This window comes from Cloeon dipterum, chromosome 4, assembly GCF_949628265.1.
Source record: "Cloeon dipterum chromosome 4, ieCloDipt1.1, whole genome shotgun sequence".
NCBI classification, from domain to species: Eukaryota; Metazoa; Arthropoda; class Insecta; order Ephemeroptera; family Baetidae; genus Cloeon; species Cloeon dipterum.
Genome location: NC_088789.1, coordinates 7,572,897 through 7,592,827, shown reverse-complemented (window position 1 = coordinate 7,592,827; position 19,931 = coordinate 7,572,897). Strand labels below are relative to the sequence as shown.

The following is a 19,931-nucleotide window of genomic DNA, read 5'->3' as shown; positions in this document are numbered from 1 at the left end:
CATGACAGCCCGACCATTTGAAATCCCAATATCAAACACAATTCAGAGCTTTATTGGGCTAACAGCACTTGCGGCACCAAATGAAAAGGGAATTAACCGACACGTTACATTAAATTTCATGTTCCGCCTCGCCCAGATCTTGATATCGTTATTAAAATTCGCAAAACGTGGGAGGCGAAAGAGGGAAAGACTTATTTCACGGCTCCAACTCTGTCCCTATCATTTCCGCGAAATAAAATTTATACAAAGTTATTCTTCCCTTTAACTGACGAATCCGCCGGTGGGTAAAAAAACGTACCTCTCGGGCAAGGAGACGCGAATTTCTCGTCGGGAAATGAACTTGGCCAAAGTTGCAGCCGCGATGCTGATCTAGATATATTTTTCGAATTTAACGAGGGTGAACGGAGACGGAAATAATCTCGGCTCCATCACGTTCGTTGCATAATAATTACAGAGAATAATTATAATAAAGAAAAAACTCCAGCGCAGCGTCCAGCGGACCGACTGCAATTTAAAACCCGCTCTAATGATGCTCGAAGCACGTGCGCGGATTCAACAGCCGCTCGTTTCGCGCTAACAATGCACCGGGGCGCAAAAAGTGCAATGAAACGCCACAGCCACCGCTGCCGGAATCATTTTCGCCAATTAACCACGCCAACGTTAATTATAAGTTAACAGCCCGTTGTTGTCCGGTCGGATGAGGTGCATTAAAAATTTTCGGCACATTAGGCCAAGTTTTCCGAGCGAACGCCCGACGGCAATTGCCACAGCGCGTTTTACGCCTCTCGTAACACAATATGTATACGTGTACACCGCGTTTACTACTCACTGGCTCGCATTATATACTCATGAGGCGAGCAGCTAGCTGCTGCTGCTGCTGCTGCTAGGCAAGGTAAATTTAGTCGGTCGGCGTGCGCACGCGAGTGGAAGACGCTCTCGTGAAATATTTATTGTTGCTCCTCTTGCTCCGCGGGGAAATGAATACGCGCGCGGACTCTCCGAAACGGGCGCCGCCGCCGCTAATAGGAACGGGAAGAGATGCAAATCCCATCTTTTCTGCCGAGTGAAATAAGAAAGGAGGCTAATTTCGAGATTAGAGACCCCCTGACGGGATTAGGCCCGCCCGCCCATCTCTATTCACCGCTTCAATGGCACCGGATTATGCATGCACAGCCGGCCTGTATTTTCTCGCCGTCGCTGCCGCCGCCGCCGCCGCGCACCACGCACCAGCCTGCCGCCTCTTCCGTCCGTTTTCCCTCTTTTTGCCCTGCGTGCATGTGCTGCTGCAGGCTTCGGATACGCCTTTCAGGACGATTTATCTCGTACCAGCCGGGTGTATCAAAGCGGGCCTCGCTTTTTGCCTGGGTGAAAGTGCTCAGCCCAAGGTTCGCAACAGGAGTTTTCCTGCAGGTTTTTTCCCTAAAAATTCGCGAGTTTTTTATTTCATGGCACAGTGCTTTTTATTCATTGCTAAAAGTGAAACATTCACAGGCTCTACTCGCTCATAAAAGCAGTTTTCAAGGCAATTAGAGAATGTGATTAAGTCTTAATTTAAAACAATGCTCCCTTTTACAGCTCCATTTTGCTTAATTCATATAAGCTTGATGTTCATTGTTTCGGAAATTAACCTTATAATGCTTGCCTGGAAAACGTAACCACCTGCAGATATTTTTCAACAAAAACTAGGATTTTTTCGAACCGTGGTGACATAAAACAATACAGTTTATTGGCGAATTTTATACGTTTGTAACGGTTTAGAGGCCGATACGTTTTTTATTCATTTTTAGAGTGAATCTCTTGCATTTTTTTTTTGAAGAGTTGCAATTTGATTACAAGGTTTTTGCTTCATTGGTGAAATCCGATTATTTTAGACAAAAATTATTTTAAATTTTTATTTGTCTCTGTTGTTTGGACCCATCTTAGAAATAAGGCGCAACTGTGATGCCAAAACTTGTTAGAAAAATTAAATAAATAAATTTTGAAGTAACAAGGATGAATTTGGTTTCAATTCATTCAGAAAAAATTAATTGGGCTCAAAGAGTAAGGCTTCAAACCTAATTTGAATGGATTTTTAACAGATTTGGTATCAAACGATTTTGTGTGATTTTATTGATGGCTCAAAATTGTTTTAATAGCATGATTCGTGCTTATTTGGCGTTTAAAAGTGGATCAGATGGACAGAAAAAAAACTGAAAAAGCATTCGATCGTCCAAAATTCTCAACACTACTCATCATTCATTGAAGCGGAAACAGTAATATAATTTCCCAGAAGTAGCGAATATTGATTTTGCCAACATCAGATAGACAGTGCAGAGTGCACCCAGATCAATTTCTCTTGACAACGGCCTTTTTTAACGTAACAACGGCCGCCGTCATTATGTGTTTATTTACAAGTCCGCTTCATTATTATCAGGCTCTCAGATATAAGTACTTTCCATCGGCGTAAGTGCAAGTTGAAAACGACGCCAGCTCGTTAAAACCCTGTATCGATCCGGCGGGAGACTCGCCGATGTCACAATTTTGCTTGGAAGACATTCGAAATTCACATTTCGTATTCGGCAAAACGAAAACGATTCGCGGAACATGTTATTCTCTCAGGAAACAAGAGCGGCGTGCACGAGCGTTCCCGCAAGAGCGCAAACTCGAACAGGGCGTGCGGCGAACAGAAGGGGGAGCGAGAGTGAGAGAGATTCTATTTTTGAATATTAATTCGAGTCGCAAATTAATCGGCCGGCGCGATAATGGAGATAAAGCGGGCACGGCGGTCGGCCGGTTTGCCGCGCCGCTACATTGCTGGCTGATTCGCCTCTCGCTCGCTCTCTAGTCTCTACGGCTTCGTTCGCCACCGACCTACGCTGATACTTAATACGGCCGAAGCTGTCGGGCTTCGGCTTCCCAGGTCTCCACCCCGCGTGTAATGATTTTGTACTCGGCCGCCGCGGGAACCTGTGGCTCCGGCAAACAAAGAAGAGAGGCGCAATCTCCCTTTCGAGGTTTTGTTTTGTTGCTCGCGACTCGGCTGCTGCAAGCCCCTGGAATTTTTATTTCTGGTGCGCAGGCCTCGGCTGCAGCAGGGGCGACCTGTCTGTCAATCCTGCTTACTCAGCACTTGAGTGGAAAGGGAGGCGTTTTGCTCGGGAATGCGGATTAGGATGGATTATTTGCTCTCGAGCTGATTTCTGTCTCGTGCTTTGCGGAATTTTGGAGGAAAAGAAACGCAACCGACTTGACGCTTCAGTTGAGCGGGTTGCATACACCCACTCGCTGCCGGGTAATGGAATAAGAAGAATAAAGCAGCCAGACATCAATCATTATACAGCTGGCTTTATTTGAAAGCGCCTAAAAGAACGGGAAGCTCGTGACAACAATTTAATTAAAACAGAGCCGAGGGCAAAAAAATCCAGTCCCGAGTTGAATAAATATTAACACTCTCTGGTGGCAGCTTATTTATTCACCGCGAAGCCCTCTGCCTCAATTTTCGCCGACCCCTCTTCGTGCATTAATACATATTAGTAGTTCACCAGCTAACGCGATTTAAAAGTTTTCTCGGCCAGCAACACTTGTCTACGGGCTGAAACGCTGCTGCCTCCGACGATTATTTTGACGAACTAAATTTAATGAAGATTATTCAACGCCTGCCAAGAAAAAGGCATCGGTAGTTAGAAATCTTGCACTTACATAGTTGAAGCAAGGCAATGTGCTTTTTGGCCGCGTCGAGTGAGCCAGTCGAAATGTAGCAGCTGGCCAAATTTAACCGCGGCGCTGACGGCTGGTTGATCTTCCGCCTGGATTAAGGGTTGATTGATAATTTTTTGCGGATTACTGTGCTGCGCGCGCTCCAAGTGGGAGCGAATTGCCGTTTGCTCACCGTTTTCCCTGAATTTCAAACACTGCCGCTGCTGCTACTGCTTAATGGTGCCGAGGTGGAAACGCTCCATTTGCTCATTAGCATGTTAAAGTGCTTTGTTCCCATTGCCAGATGCAATGTGTAACTTTGCCCTCGCCTAATTGAAAACTTTTTAATTGGATGGAGCAGCGGGCGTCGGGAAAGAAATTGATCGCAATAGACTTGTTATGAAACTAAAAATTGCATTCTACTCTTATTTTTTGCCGCTCTAATGGTGAAGTTTGGCCGAGGAAGCAGCTCATCCATACACGTTCGCCGACACAAATAAGCCATTTCTCAGAGCAGCAAGAATCCCTGCAGATCTCAAGTGTCACGAGTTGCGAGTTGTCAAGCGAGCGAGCAAATTTGAAAAGTTTTTTTGCTTCGTGCTAGACAGTTGCTCTTCTCGCACCCTCGAAATTAGTTTACTCTTTAAACACGTCCGAGGCCGCGAGAGACTTTGCCTCCATTACATATAACGCGCAGGCCTTGCGACTTCCTTATGTTTTTTCCATTTTTGCTCCTTCTAATGCACTCGCCTCTCGCACCTGCCCCACTTCCCTGCCCAAAATGAACTGCACTGCACGGCTGCGGCAAAGATCACGTATTAGAAGCGGCCGGGATGGATGGGAATCGGCGTACCTATCGGCCAGGTGGGCCCGTTCGCTCGCTCACTCACTCGTCCGCCGGCGGCGCGCTATCATTATGATTGATTCGCCCTCGTGAGCCGGTGAAAAAGCGGCTGCAGCCGAGCTGCCTGCTGTCTCGGATTGCAGCGGCAGGAAATTTCGCGATGATTTATGTGTGATGACTAAATATAGCCCCCGGGGGAGCAGTCGGCACGTACGTGTGCAATTCGCTGTTGCTGCTGGTGCGCTGTGTTGTGTGCCGCGCGCGCGACACACGAGCATAATGAACGTGTTTTTATTTTCGCTGCCGGCTGGCCTGTGCGAAAGGGTTGTTGTATTTGGAAAAATGGCTCCCTCGCTTGTCTCACCTTGCAGTGAACTCGGGTATTTGATTACCGCTCCGTGTTAGTGGGACGCGTCTAGCACGCTTTTATTAATACCATAATGTTTTGCGGAAAATTGGTTGCTGTAGATTTCTTGCCCTGCTTTCCTGTATATAAATTTCCTGTGTAAATTTGCTGAATAACTGACTCGATTCGTCTGTTTATTTAAAGCCAAGAATACTCATTCATTTGTCTGCATACCTAAGAATTTGCGTCTGTCGTTATTAATGATGAAAATGCTGCCTTGCAGCTCTAATTACCGCACAAGCAACCAATTTTTCAGCTCCAGAACACGTTGAAATATTCAGCGTGCGTGAAAAGTGCAGATCTGCCAACTATTTTTCACCGGCCAACAACAAAAATAATTATCCCTATGCATTGCTTGTCAGCATGTCTCTCGGCTGTTTATTTTAGGCGCAAAAACGGCGCCTAATTGCGAAATGAGTCACTTTGTGGAGGCAGCGAGCGAGTGATGCATACTTTGTTGCTGCGTGTGGCGGACCAATTGTGTCCTGAGTCACCAGCAGCTGTAGCCGCATTCCGCACTGACGTCGAGACTATTAAAAAAGCAGCCGAATTTCCCGAATAATGAACCCTGCCCGTGCCACAGCCGCCGCAGTCGCATCACAATAATAATCTCGCAAGCTGTAATTAACAGACGTCATTAGCACAAAGTAGCTGCGCGGTGACGAGACCGAAATCTCGCGTCCTTTTTTTAAAACACGTGCATTAATATTCCGTGATGCGCCAGCCGGTTTAATTAAAAATGCGCTGCGGACAAAATTCGGACATTGTCGGCAGGCTAATGGCATTCCGAAATTAGGCCAACTAACTAGCAAACTAACGCTCATTTTAATTCTAATTAGGACTTCGCGAACAGGGCTGGTCGTGTGGACGCGACGAAAGAAGAGCCGCTGGGGCTCAGTGCATAAAATTCCGACTAAGCACACGATCTAATTAGGCGAACCGTTTCGAACAATGAAACCTCCTCGAATGAGAACGGCGCAAGAATGGAGGAAATAAAGAAAGCGGCTGCCTATCCTCGCTTTGGCGACGCCGCACCGTTTGTTTAGGTCCCGAGTGAATTATTGCCGGGCTCTCGTTTTAGCCCTACAGTTGACACTGGATTAGCGCGCACTCCACTTCCCGCTCCAAACTTATTTGCAGTCCAACTGGCGAGCTGAGGCGACCGGACGTGCATATTTAGTGTTTTTGTTTTCTGTCGAGCTCGAGCAAACGGAGGAAAAACAGAGACAAAGATCTGGAGGAATTAAAAAGGCTGCTAACGTAAGCAAAAACCTAAAACTTCAATTTAATTAAAAAGACGTGGATTATACAAACGTACAACACAAATTAAAAAACAAACACATTCTACAACATGATAAATATACAAATGAGTCAACAACACAAACAAGTCAAAACTGTTTTCATAAATGAGTGGAGACACTGCAACACTTTATTTTTGAAATTAATATCACTATTTTTTTGCATTATCTACGAGCCGGCCACTATGTTGGAAAATTTTCAAATATTTAGAAACAAGCTATGCAAGATTCAATGCTTATAAATAAGAAGGAATTTGGGCCTCAAGATAAAAATTGATAAGGGTCCAACTTGAACGCGTTTGGGTCTAACAATAAGTCAATATTTTTTTTTTCAAACACATCGTCCCGTTTTCACTCTCTAGATGTTGTTTGCATGGAAATTTTTTCTTTTTGCATCAAACTAACCATTTGAAAAGATAAAGTCTCGTGTTCGTCGTGCTGTAATTAACGAAAATTGAGCCGATGAATTTAAAGTGGCGCCCTCCGGCCCGGTGAATATCATATATATCTCCCCTTAGGACCCATTGAAACAGATCGCTCGCGCGAACGGAGCCGCAAAAGTGCCGGCAGGTGCACACGAATCGCATGAAACGTTGCCCTTCCTTGCCAGAAGAGAACCCAAACTCAAAAACAGCCAAATATGGGAGACAAACACAGAAGAACGCACTACATTCCAAGACCCAAGACACTCCACAAGACATCCACCACGCCACAACACACGCGGGCCAAGAAAAAAACTACTTATGCAACACTACTACAACATCTCCACCAACTCCAACAAGAACTGTTACAAGAACACGAGGGAAACTGTCCACCTGCGTGACTCCTCACTCTCTCTCAATCTCTCTCAATCCATGAAACATGAATGCGATGGCCAACTGACACACCTTGCTTCTTCTTTTTCCACCACCATCCAACCAAAAAATAAAAAAAAAACACCGAGCTGTGTCAAATGATGATGCCAATCCAGCCAAAAATCAATGTTGCATTGTTCTCATTCCTACAGGAGCCATCGAGCCAAGATCGTTTTCTTTAATGAAGTGTCGCATTTGGTGACCCAAATCTGCCCCCACCGTGTGCCGTGGTGCGCTTTTGGAATGCGAGATGAGTGATGACGGGGTTCGCTAGAGTGAAATAGGCCGGCCAAGGTAATGTGTGACCATTTAATAATCTCAATTCATTCACAATACACGCACACGGAGAAGACAGAAAAACGAACACTCTATATGTGCCCCCACGAAGAAAATGGAACTCTCGTTCTCTCACGGGAGGAAGACTGTTTGCACGAATTCAAGAGAACTGCCCGCAAGAGATAATAAAAAAGAAAATCTGACGTCATTAGTAGAGAGTAACCTTTAACTCTTTATGCCCTTTCTGTTTGTGTCAAGGAAAAAACAAAGAAAATTGTGACAACAAAGCCCTTTGTCGCACCACGGAAGAGAAGCGGCGTCGTTAGTTGTGATTTTGCCGCTATATTGGCCGACGTTTATGTGCACCTGGTATGAAAACGTGCATTACCCAATGTAAAAAAGGCAACTCACAAAAGGCCCTTTGTGCAGATTTCAATATTTGTGTTTACCGCGCCGGCAAAGCGCCCTGAGCCGGTCGACCTAATTCCATCCGTGCAGCCAGAGCGCTCTCCACCCGACCGAGCGGATAAAATAATGCAATAAAATTGATCCAGATGCGCCCGCCTGCCTTTATTTGCAACCCCCATCGGCCACTCTTCGCTCTTGCTCGCTCCATCTCGAACTCTCGGCTGCCGGAGGGCTGCTTTAAATAATTTTGCTCGATTGATCAGCGCAAGTAAATTTGGCCCCTGCGTCCCCAATGCGTCAGTCAGCCGCCGGTTTGTCTTGAAAAATTGACCGTCACGCCGGTTCGACGTGCGCGCTCTTCGCCCGATTCAATTTTGTCTCGACGAATTGGCAGTCGCGGAGGTGGAATGCCTTTCGAAATGCAAACACACTCGCCGCCTCCCAAGATCCCTAGGCTTGGAGAAAATAGACTGTTTTATCGGTAAGACGTCGAAGTCCTAATGCGGAGGTGGAAAGCGGCTTTTCGAAACCCAGGAGCCAGCATTTTCTGCATCAAGTGGCGGAAAATCGGCATTTTGCCCGCAACTAGCGGGGCTCATTTTTGTTGAATCGGCAAATTATGTTTTAGATGAAATAGATAAGATTGTATGCGCAGGGAAATTGATCATTTAAACAAGAAGAAAATGCAAATCACTGCTGATTTAAAGCCAGAATGGGTATCTGTTGAGACCTAACTGGTTGTCCATTACGAGAACACGAGAGTTCACTTTTAGCCTGCCATCCTGATTTCAAATTCGCACATATGACTGTATTTTCTCTCTTTTTTAATCGTATCCCCATCCAATTGCAGAGAGAGTTTTGATGTTCAACTAATTCTATTGAAAATTGTAGATTATAACACATTAAATCACAGCTAATGTAGCTATAACAACCTCTTTTAAAATATTTCACACTGTGCGAATCTATTTTCACTTGATTTGAATATTGACCCCATACACGTCTTGTTTATTTTTATATCCAATTTTTCGCAGGTCTGAACTAGCAACACATGGTTTTGTTTATTTTGAAGCTAGCCTAACTAAGTAGATGGATTTATGCATCTGTTTTACTATTTCCGTTCAACACCATGTGTTTCATAAGCAGACTCTTTCGATTTCCGTCGCGGAAAGTGCGCCTTAAGCGATGTTTTCACAACAAATTAGCGGAAAATGTAGTGCTCGTCTCCCCAGCGTCGACGGCTGCGGAAAATCCCATCGCATCTCGTCTTCAGGGCGTCAAGAGAGCGAGCGAGCGCGCGACGATCACGATTTTGGCTTAAATCCTGCGCCGCCGCGGCCGATATATCAGCTTTTATTGCACCTCTAATCTGGTGGCGTGAATGGGGCGCGTTAAGTCTTCAGGGCCGAATGAATTCACGACTCCTACGCGCCAATTCCGGCGTGACAGGCCCATCGCGGCGAATAATTCGAGAAGAAGGAAGAGCTCGCAGGCCAAACAAGTCGGTCCAACCAACCGACGGTGCGGCTGGTGACCAAGCCAAATATAAAGACCTCGTCAATGCGGATCAATGCGATTGGAATCCAAAAAACTCTGCGCGCGGCTGCCGGTCCTTCTCTTTCTCTCGCTGCGCGGCTATTTCGGGATCAAAGCGGCCCCAGCGTGCGTGCGCGTGTGTGTGTGTGTGTGTGAGAGAGTGAGAGAGAGAGAAGCGTACTCGTGTGTTTACATCGATGATTTTCCTCGCTCAGTCAATTAAAAGTCCAGAGATTGTGTCGGGTAGGCGGGCCTGAGCATCGAGACGAGTGCCGCCGCCACTTTTCAATGTGTGTTTTGGCCGCGACGACACGTGCACACCGATTTAGAACCATCCCAGCGACAAGCTGGCGAGAAATAATGGATATTTACATTAGTTTCGTACATTAACGTCCGTGCTTGAAGTTACAAAACATCATCGCCCAATCCACTTAAATAAATATTCCTTCATTTAGAAATTGGGATTCCTTGGATTGTAAATAGCCCTTTAATCATGTGAAATTTAGTTAAAAAAAATACTTGATGAGATGATAAGCTCGATGGGCCATATTCGACGTTCTGAAAATAAAAACTTAAACTTTAGGGTGACATAGGCTCTGTATTCTGTAACTGTTGTAATACTTAGTTGGAAAGCAAAAACCTCTCTTCTTAAAAATATTAATATTAAGTTGATCTATAAAATGTTAATCCTGTGACAAAAATGAAGCAAGACTATCTGCAAGTCAGCTTATAAATTTGGAGTGATTTTCCTGATTTATTTGCGTGTTCGATAACCTGGTGATCTATGTTTGCATCGTATAAAAGTGCACGATCTTAATAAATTCACTAGTACCTAAAATGTAGTTTCATAAAAGTTTGCTTAATAGTGAGAATTATTTACCGTGAGAAAATATTAATCCCTGCCAGTTAAGTTTTGTGCAAAATATCCATTGAAATAACATCATAAAATATATTTCACATCTTAAATCAGGCCAAAAATTCGTTATTTTCAAAACCCTATGTCAATAAATCTCTTAAACAGAATCGAAATTAATTAATATTTTAATGAAGTAAAGGCCATCGAGCTGCCTGAAATTAATTTATCTCAAAACCAGCGCAGCATACCCTTCTTCAACCACCCACTCAAAACACAAGTTAAACGCGAGCTGCTAATTGGAGCCTTTGATCAGATTGAGCATATATATGTCGTTGTATTAAATTTAAATTAAACTGAGCCGGGAACAAGTGTCAATTTGTCAGCGCTTCAAACGTTTCAACACATGACCCAAAGTCTGATCTCGCAGCTGCACAATGGCAACCGAGGGCTCGAGACCGAAATAAAAAGTTTCATCTATTTGTAGTTGTATAATTAGAAGCGACAGTTCATCTGAGAGCCCGCGCGCGATAAATTTTGTAAATGGGCCCTGGAAACAGCACAACAATTGAATTAGACGGACACGCGTTTTCTGCCGGCGCGCAGGGCAATTAACGTGCAAGAGGCGAATCTGCAGCCCTGCAAGCAGCAAAAGATTTAAGGCGCGGAAATAAACATGGCAGCGGCAGCGAAGGAAGGTAATCTGCCGGGCTAATCACACGGCACGCCGCACGCACGCCAAATAAAAAGAGGGCCTTTATTGTCTTGCGGTCGAAATTTATGCACTATAAAATCGAATTTATCCTCGGACCGACCTATTTATCTCACGGCCTAGAGAGGCGAAGAACAAAGTAGTCTTTCTTTGCCCGGGATGGATTTTCGCCCCCTCCCCCTGCCCACCACCCTGGCGCACGCACGACGCTCTCGCCGCCGCCATTCCGGTGCACAGAGATGACGGGTGGCGCGCAGTAAAATTTTTAAAAGGCCGACCCCCGCCCGAGAGATGAATTTTCATCTGCAAAGTGGTGTCGCCGTCGAAATGTGAGTGGCGACGCCTCCATTCAATCAGCCGGCGAGCGGACGCCTGATTGTGGCTCCCAGAGCGTTCATTTGCTATTCTGCATTTCTCTGTTTTGGAAATACGGCGTGCTCCCGGAGGATCTCTGCCAGACGAGGCGAGTTTTCGCTGTTTGGAGCGGGCAAAAAGCAAACGAAACAGCATGATAAACGCCGTGTCGTGTCGGATTAAATTCTGAACGTGATAGACGAGGCACCGACTGTATTAGCTCCTCTCGCGAAGGAGACACAAAAACAACATATGCTGCATGTTGAGCACAAAAAGTCGCACGTGAGCCGGAGAGCCGCTCTCGAGTACCGGACCACCGTTCAGCCGCTCATTTGCATGCCTGCATCGTGCATAATTTTGCACACTCCAGCTGGCCCGGCCCAACCCCGTGGCCCCTGCTTGTCGCGTTGGCGGATGAGTTTTTAATTACACGCGCCGGCACCGTGTCGCGACACAAAGGAGACAATAAACCTGTTCCGCCAGGTCTGCAATTACATTGTAGACTCCGGCGACCGTTGACAACTCTTTGCTAAACCGAACATCGTAACCCGAGACTGGCTTTTACACGGATTATGAGGAGCAGTTTTTAGTTTCAATCTTGTAGTTTACGTCAGTCGGAACATGTTTTAATTGCGAAACTTTGTCCGTTTCATATGGAGTTTCCCTAGGCCAAATAGTGAACGCAAATATGAATTTTGCAGTTGGTTTAAAAGGACATGGATGCATCCAAAAATTATTTTCTTGCGTTCGATAAAGAAATTTGGAAATCACAGTGCCGTTGGCTATTTATGTGTTTATGGACAAGCGGAGGACCAACGGAACAATCAGTAAATCATGACGCCATCGGTGTGTACGGGGGTTGATGTAAGGCAAAAATTGAAATAATTTTAATTGTTAAATACAATAAGCAGTTGATCACATTTTTCTTCATTGCACAGTAATCTGATCAGAACTAAATTAGTTAAATTTCAGATTCCTCCCGATTTGTTTTTTAATTAAACGGTCTCGCTTTATTTTGATTCCTTATATCGCGATCTACCCTACGATGTGCTAATTATGAGATAAATTTCCTCTTCAGCGAAATAAATTCATGATTTTCATTTTGCAATAAGGAGACAGTGATCACCGTTGATTAGCATTTAAACTCTGTGGACGATTTTCTCAGAAATTTAAACGGACACCTTGGAAAATTTTAGCTATTTAAAATTTTGAAAGGAAAATTTCTCAAAGGGGAATTTGACAGTAGATCTGCACTTTAATTTCAAAATTAAGTTTATTATGGGCTGACAGGGCAACTCTGCCCCAAATCAGCACACATCCATAAAGTAATGAGACAATTATGTAAGAAACAACATTAGGAGGAAGTAATGTTCAATGGTAGCTTGAGATAATTGCTTCTTCGATTTTCTTCTTAAACGCACTTGAATTCTCGTTCATACACAAGTTTGGCGAAAGACTATTATTCCACTGACGAGAGCACTGCACGTGGAAGCACTGTTCAGGCACAGTAACATTTACACGCGGAGCCAGAAGCCTCAATCGATGAGCTCTGGACCTGCCTATGAAGTCAACATCTTGCATGGTGGTAACATAACATTTTAAATATTCAGAGCAGTTATTATACAAAATCTTGTGTTATTACATGCAATTTACGTCTGTCTGTAATCTTTAAGATACGACACTTTTTATACAAAGATGGCAAATCTTGCTCGCGTTTGGCGTCAAATATGTACCTCATGAGGTTGTTCAGTAAAACTTCGCGCTAAGGTTAGAACACGATATCACCATAATCAAAATGGGGTAACATTGGCGTTTTTACAAATTTAATTCTAATTTTTAAAGGTGGTAAAGATTAAAACACACCACTTCTGTTGCCTCTTCGATTGTTTTGGTAAAAATTATGTTGGCAAGAAAAATTCCAAAAAGAAGCTGAATAATCTCTGATACAATTTACGCATTCATTGCTTATTTCATGCAGTGTAGTGTAATGTTGGTAGACTAAGGATTTGCTTTTTTTTGCAAATGACGAGTAACTAGATTCCAAAAACACTGTCCCTTCATTGGGGCAGTGATAACGTCAAAACTTACTGGCCGCTGACTCTGTCCAGTGCTATTTTTTACAGTGGCCATTTTTAAAATTCCAACTTTCAGAATTTATGCCAACTCATTATAAATTGATATTTTTCGACGTCCATGGTCTTTACTCCTCACTTAAAAAACGCACTAGCAATTATTACGAAACACGCCTCACGGTTCTCATTCCATGATCAAAGGCCCGTATCCTCATTTATTAACTCTCGCCGAGAGCCAAAAATAAATCTCGCTTCACATTATTCTCTCCCTCCTTTTCTGCAGATTCATCTTTCATTTCAGCGCGAATAAAATGCAGAAAAGCCACAAACATTCCACTGTGTTCTCGTGGCTCGAAACTAGACTTCCATGCGCTCGGTGAGTCAAAATGAGAAACTATTTCCGACGCGCACATAACGAATCTCCAGCAGCAGCAGCAGTAGCACCAGCAGCCGCCATAACAATAACGCTTTCGTCCTCTCTCGCACATATGCACCCAATAACGCCACACGAATATACACACACATTCCAAAATACAATGCAACCAACGATCCGTTTTTAAACCCGCCAGCATGGCAGCGGCGGCGGCGGCCGCGACGACTTTCGACACTGGGCAGAAATGTTGTTTCGCAACGCTTGTACTTGTCATTGCGGTCGACCGTAATCGCATGCAGAGTTGCTGCCCGACCTGCAGGCAGAGCTTAATTCTCGACTGATGTGCTGGTTTCTTGTGTTGACAGGCGTCGGCGACCATCTGAACCCGCAGCATCAGCCCTTCTCTGGTGGACCGCCGAACAGATACGCCGACGAGCCGCCGTACGGGGGCGGGGGAGGCGGCGGGATGCCGCCGCAGAATGGCCCCCGCAGCCTCCAGGACAATTATAACTCGGATAGGTGAGTGCGAAAGCGAAAGAATGAAGGGGGCCGGCACGCTGGCTGGCTGCTAGTGGGTGGGTGGCATGGGCGGAAAGCGGCCGCGGCTGTGGCGGATGCGAGAGGAATTCTGACAAAACACGCGCCTGATGAGGATTAATGGACGGACGGCCAGCTCCACACATTGTTTCAGGCGGAAGCGAAAAGCAGCTCCACGGCCGCCAGGGGCGTGGAAAGCCCGAGAAAATTGGCAGATACTTTTTTATCATTCGCGCTTTTGTTGTATCGCGCTGGATAAAAGTTTGTTTTTCAAAACTCGCAAAGTTTGTACCGCTCCAGAAATGTAATTTGCGTAATTTACAATTCACGCTCGAAATTATCAACCCTCCATTTAGATGTAAATTGCTCCTTTTCTCATCTTGCCCAATCCCTAGCGAGACGGCTCGTCTTAGATGAAATTAATCTTGTGGGACGCGCTGTATTTACTTTATATTTGAGACGAGATTCTCGGCTCTGTGCTGCTTATCTTGCCACTCATCGTCCTCTAGCGAAAATGCGGAAAACTCATTTCTGTGAAAACTCGCAGGAAAAAGCTGTGCAACTAGAGCGTCTTTGTGCTTCACTCGTCTTTCGACGCTCAACTTTTTCTACTTTCCTACGCATTTCTTGAACGCACAGCTAAGCACGTTCCTCAGCTGGAGCCAATTAAAAATATCAATAAAAAATTGTCTCGAAGGAAAGCGACCACAATTAGAGACAAACGGTTTTTCTCCTCGTGTATTTGCGGCTAAGAGTGAAATTTTGAACAGAAGAAATACTTTGCAAGTTCTTGCATTGGAAAGCCTTCGTTTCAGCCCCTACAGCCTCACCAGCAGTATTATTACACCTTCAAAACAAAATTAACGCCACAATGTAGCCTGCAGGAAATTCCGAAACACTGGCGAGTGAAAACGATAGATTCCAAACATTACTGATCAAAGCAAAAAGAGAAGCATTTGATAAAAACCAGCCACATCGCCTTCCAGCAACAAAACTCATTTTAAAAAATTTCTCTATCCCATTTTTAATTTAAAGCTAAGAGGGTAGTTCGCCTGGATATTAATTTATTTTTAAATGCAGGCATAAAATATTGCGTTTAAACTGCAGGATATTCTCTGTACGCATTTTAAATTTCGTTCTGTAAGTTAGTTCATGAACAAGGATTGTGATCTGAGCGTCAACGTTCTTGATCGCGTTTTCCGCAACATTGACGGAGTGTTAAGTGCTGTTTTTCACGGCCCCGGCGAGTTCGCTAACTTATTTAATCTCGGTAGCAGCGGCGGGCTGCTTTTTGGTTATCTGCCACGGGCCTAGATGGACGGAGCCGACGCGCTGGCTTTTGTGTGAGTCGCGCGACAAGAAAAGCGAGCCACGTTGGACTCGGAAAGAAAACGAAGCGCCCCTTGTTCCTTGACACTCTAGTCGGCTATTACGGGCCGGCTCATTGCTCTAGCTGGCTTTCTTCATTTCTCTCTTCCTTTGTCTATTTCGAGAGGCCGATTCTCGTTTTCTAACTCGGTAAAAATTGCCGCCGGCGTCGGCCGCCGGCCGGCCGGCCGACCAGCGCCATAAAACAAAAGCCTAATTGGCTCTCCCGAAGTGGAATATTTGGCATTCTGTCTGCGCTCGCGCGGCCCCTCGCTTTTTGTTAATTAATTTAATTCCGCCGGATTCCCGAGTCAGCGCGCAGGTTTTTGTTTGGCCGGCCTCACGAGTCGCTGACATAGCGTCGACGGAAATTAGGCGACAGACAGTATACGTCGTTCATAATCGCGTCCAATTCGAATGGCACGTCGCGCTCGGCGGGCGTGAATAATTTCTAATTATTCACGCATCCGAGATTCGCACAGCTGCTGCCAAAACAAAGCGGACGCCGCCGATGGACGAAAATTCCTTGCCTTTCGCACGTCTGTGTTTGCGCTCTCTGCGGAGACGTCTCACTTACCACTTCGGTTTCGCATTTAGATCGCTGATGTAACAACCGCTCCTTTATTTTTTCCTCTCTCTGCAACCGCCCAACTTGAACTCGGTCGAGCCTTCCTCGTGACAAAGCTCATGAACGAGCCCTTTGATCACCTTTTTACTCTGCTGACAAAGTAATTGAACGCTGTCGGCCGTCGTGCTTTGTCGATTACCTCAATTACGCGCGTCAATCGAAGCCAGTCTGGCAGAACTTCCATTTTCGCAGCGTATCGGTGTTAAGGCCGATTCCGTTTGTCTTCCACTTGTCTAAAATCCATAAAAAAAACAGCTCGAGTTTTATTATGAATCATTTTCGTTCACAGTAAAAGCTGGTCTTAGAACGGATATAAAACGAGAACAGCGTTCATGCACAAACACAACGCACAGCAGATTTCGCCATAAAAGAAGTTTCATCCTTGCCGTTTTAGTGTTTATGCAACCACGGCGGCAGCTTTGTTGCGCGGATTGCCTGCCTCGGAATTGCTCCGCGAACGGGCAGTGCGCATTTTTCTGACCCGCAACCGGCGGCGGTGGCAGCAGCAGCAACAACAACAACGGCGGCAAAAAACTTTGGCCGTTTATTTACACAAAGCACGCCGCTCTCGCAGCGGGTCGGGGTCGCGCCGGCCGCTTTTGCGTGCGCGCAAATCCGCGCCGGATTATCAAACGCCCACGAGGGCGGATAATTTAAAGCCGCCTGCCGCTCGCTCCTCGCGAACGGCCCGCGTGTATTCTCAATTAAAGCGCAGTAAAACGTTGTTGTGGACAAAGCACGGCTAACTTCGTGAATTTCAGCCCGCATCCATCCAACCGAAATTAAAACTTTTTGATGGAGTTTTAACGAGATCCTCCTTCGTTAGGCTTCCGCATTCTTCTCTCCCGCTGCTCTCTAATGCTTCCCCTCTACGCCAGCGGCTCACGCTGGCTCCTTTTAACGCACTCAGAAATTCGGCAAATACAATTTGGCCAAGATTAAAAAGTTGAGGCCCCCCGCGAGTTTAAAGCGAAAGCTTCACGTGACTTCACGCCATTTTGCAGCAGTTAAGGATGTCTTGTTGATAGCACGTAAGCTCGCTCCCCTTTTGACTTCCTAATTTGCATTCAAAATATTGCAGAACCGTTTAAAAATGTATAAAACAAAACAAAAACATATAATATATTATATTCAAAGCCCGTGGAAAACTGCCTGTTTTCGATATGTTTTGTTTGGTGTCTTTTCCCTGAAGGTTGATATTCCAGTTATGGATTCAAAATTACATGAGGCGCCTAGTGAAATTCATCAGTCAAACGTAAAAGAAAATCGCACACTGTGATTTCTTTTGTTCCAATGAATTGGTTAAGTAGAAAAAATAAAATTAAGGATGCAGAAATTTAACGTTGTATGTTTTTAGGCAGGATAATTTTCTCTCTGTTTTTAAATTTTAACTTTTGCAAGCTTGAATACGTATGGATTGCGCTACAAACGATATATCAAAACCCCGACTTAAATGGAAATGAAACCGTGTAAACCGACTGTTTCAAATAAAAAAATAACAGTTTAGACATAATCCACTATATTTGTTCAGAAATACCTCCCAATTCTAAAATTCATAGCCTTATAGTTTTTTTTCTTCCCGGAAGAATTTAGCCTGAACATTTGCTTTCGGCTCATTCAGCTCAAACGACGTAGAATATTTGAAAAAAGTAGGAATTTCCTCACCATTGAGCCCCGATTTTGTACGCCAATTAAGGGCTCGTTAGCCCTTCAATCAACCGCAAAAACCCATTCGTCCTCAGATACACGGGGCGAATCGGAACACTGCCACACTAAATCGCAATTATTCTTTGTCATTTCGTCGCCGATTAGTGGAGCTGTTTTTCGCACTGATGCGAATAAAAAAAACGCGGGAAACTTGTCAAAGGCGCGCGCCGGGGGAGAATTAAACGGCGATTCATAAATCTCGTCCCCCAAATAGCTGCTCTGTATTTTTAGCCCGGCGGCGAGAGAGAAGACAAGCCTCAAGCCCGGTGCGGTCGGTCTCGCAACAATAAGGACTTGCTTTTACGCACACCGGAGCGAGAGAATGGGAGAATGAGAGTTGAAATTTAAAATGCACCGGCGGCTGATGTATGGCGCGCTTGCTATTTTGCGTGCCGTCGTCCCACTTAATGGTGTGTATACAGCGAGTGCGAGCACAAACCACGCGGCGCACGTTGCATCGATCTGCTTGTAAAAGGGGCATGAATTATTCGGTGTACACTGTACAGGCGCTGAGCTGTGTGCGAGAGAGAGAGAGAGAGAGAGAGAGAGAGAGCGTGTTGACCTGCAAGGACCTCAAGGCGCTCTCTCGCACGCATTGCAAGCACACCTCTCTCTCCCTCTTTCACCCAGTGCTCCAGCTTACTCACTCACTTGTCTGTATTTTTAAAGCGAATAAAACTGGCGAAACAAAAAGAACAATTCGACGCTGATGCAGTAAGCGTTAAAAATACAACGGGCCGGAGAACAGCTTGTAAATTTCACGCCATGAGCAATTCGTATGTGCTCTCTCTCTCTCTCTCTCTCTCTCTCTCTCTCTCTCTCTCTCTCTCTCTCTCTCTCTCTCTCTCTCTCGCTCTCTCTCTCTCTCTCTCTCTCTCTCTCTCTCTCTCTCTCTCTCTCTCTCTCTCTCTCTCTCTCTCTCTCTCTCTCTCTCTCTCTCTCTCTCTCTCTCTCTCTCTCTCTCTGTTCAAGTGTCCTGCTGCCCTTGCATGCCTCTCCGAATCAAAGTTTTATGAGCTGCTGCCCGCCTTAATATTGAGAAATGAGATTGCTTGTTTATTTTTGAACGCGCGCACTCATCAGCTTATGTTCAATTACACTCTGCAGGGTACTGCGTTCTTGATGGACGTTTGCATCTTTTAGTATGTTCTGCCTGCAGAATTAAGTTAGCAGGCTGGAGGGTTGAGACATATGCTTCCCAGAGTACTTTCTTCCGTCGTACATTGCATTATTTATAGTACTAAAGTTAAACTAGAGTTTTCTAAAATCTACTTGAGTTCGTACTTTGTGAGTCCTTTCATTTTCTTTTATATTACAATTGGGGTTTGCTTCTTCTAGACTGATCATTTTTTCTTGTTGAAAAAATCGTGGGGTCACATTGATTTATTGGTTTTGATAGTATATCAGTCCGTTAAATCACAGATTTTCATTCCCCTCAATTTCTTATGGATGTATGAAAATAAAAAATATCTTGATTCAATTTTATGAACCATATATGCAGATAGCAAAATTCAGCATAATCGACAGGGCTGCAAAGTTTAGACTTTCTTGTTTAACAGTTGATCCTTTTGGTTAGCAAAATGGTCGAAGACATAACACATATTATGATGATTGCTTTTTATGGAATTTTACCGGTACAAGTTTTCGTTTATGTCAATATTTTTAATGCCCCGTTCTTTAAGAATTACTTGTTAAGAGGTGTAAATAAATGTGAAAGGAAGTGAACAATCTATAACCGTTATTTACTTCTTCATTATAACTTTGCAATATATGTGCAGTTTTTAATTTTTACTAGTAATTTGTATAAACGTAATATTATATAACTTATCAGTTTGTTTCCCATTAGAGTATGCAAAATTTTAAATCCAAAAATCTTTGTAGTAATTTATTTTACCGCTAAATATCGATGTTTTTCTTGGCCTCTTTGCATTTGGACGTATTTTTGCATACCACATGGATAAGAGGTTGGATAGGTGGTTTAATAGCTTACAATTGCTTAATTCGTGCTATGATAATATGGTGATTGGGAGCTA

At 44.6% G+C, this 19,931-nt stretch overlaps 1 protein-coding gene across 2 annotated transcripts in view; it reads left to right on the top strand.

Annotated features, from left to right (window-relative positions):
- The window catches only part of sm (smooth), a 63,435-nt gene that overhangs the window by 36,648 nt on the left and 6,856 nt on the right, over positions 1-19,931 (top strand). For both annotated transcript variants that reach the window (XM_065491682.1, XM_065491683.1), the window contains exon 7: positions 14,024-14,177. In XM_065491682.1, coding sequence (XP_065347754.1) covers positions 14,024-14,177 — 154 coding nt within the window. The remainder of the gene's footprint in view (positions 1-14,023; positions 14,178-19,931) is intronic.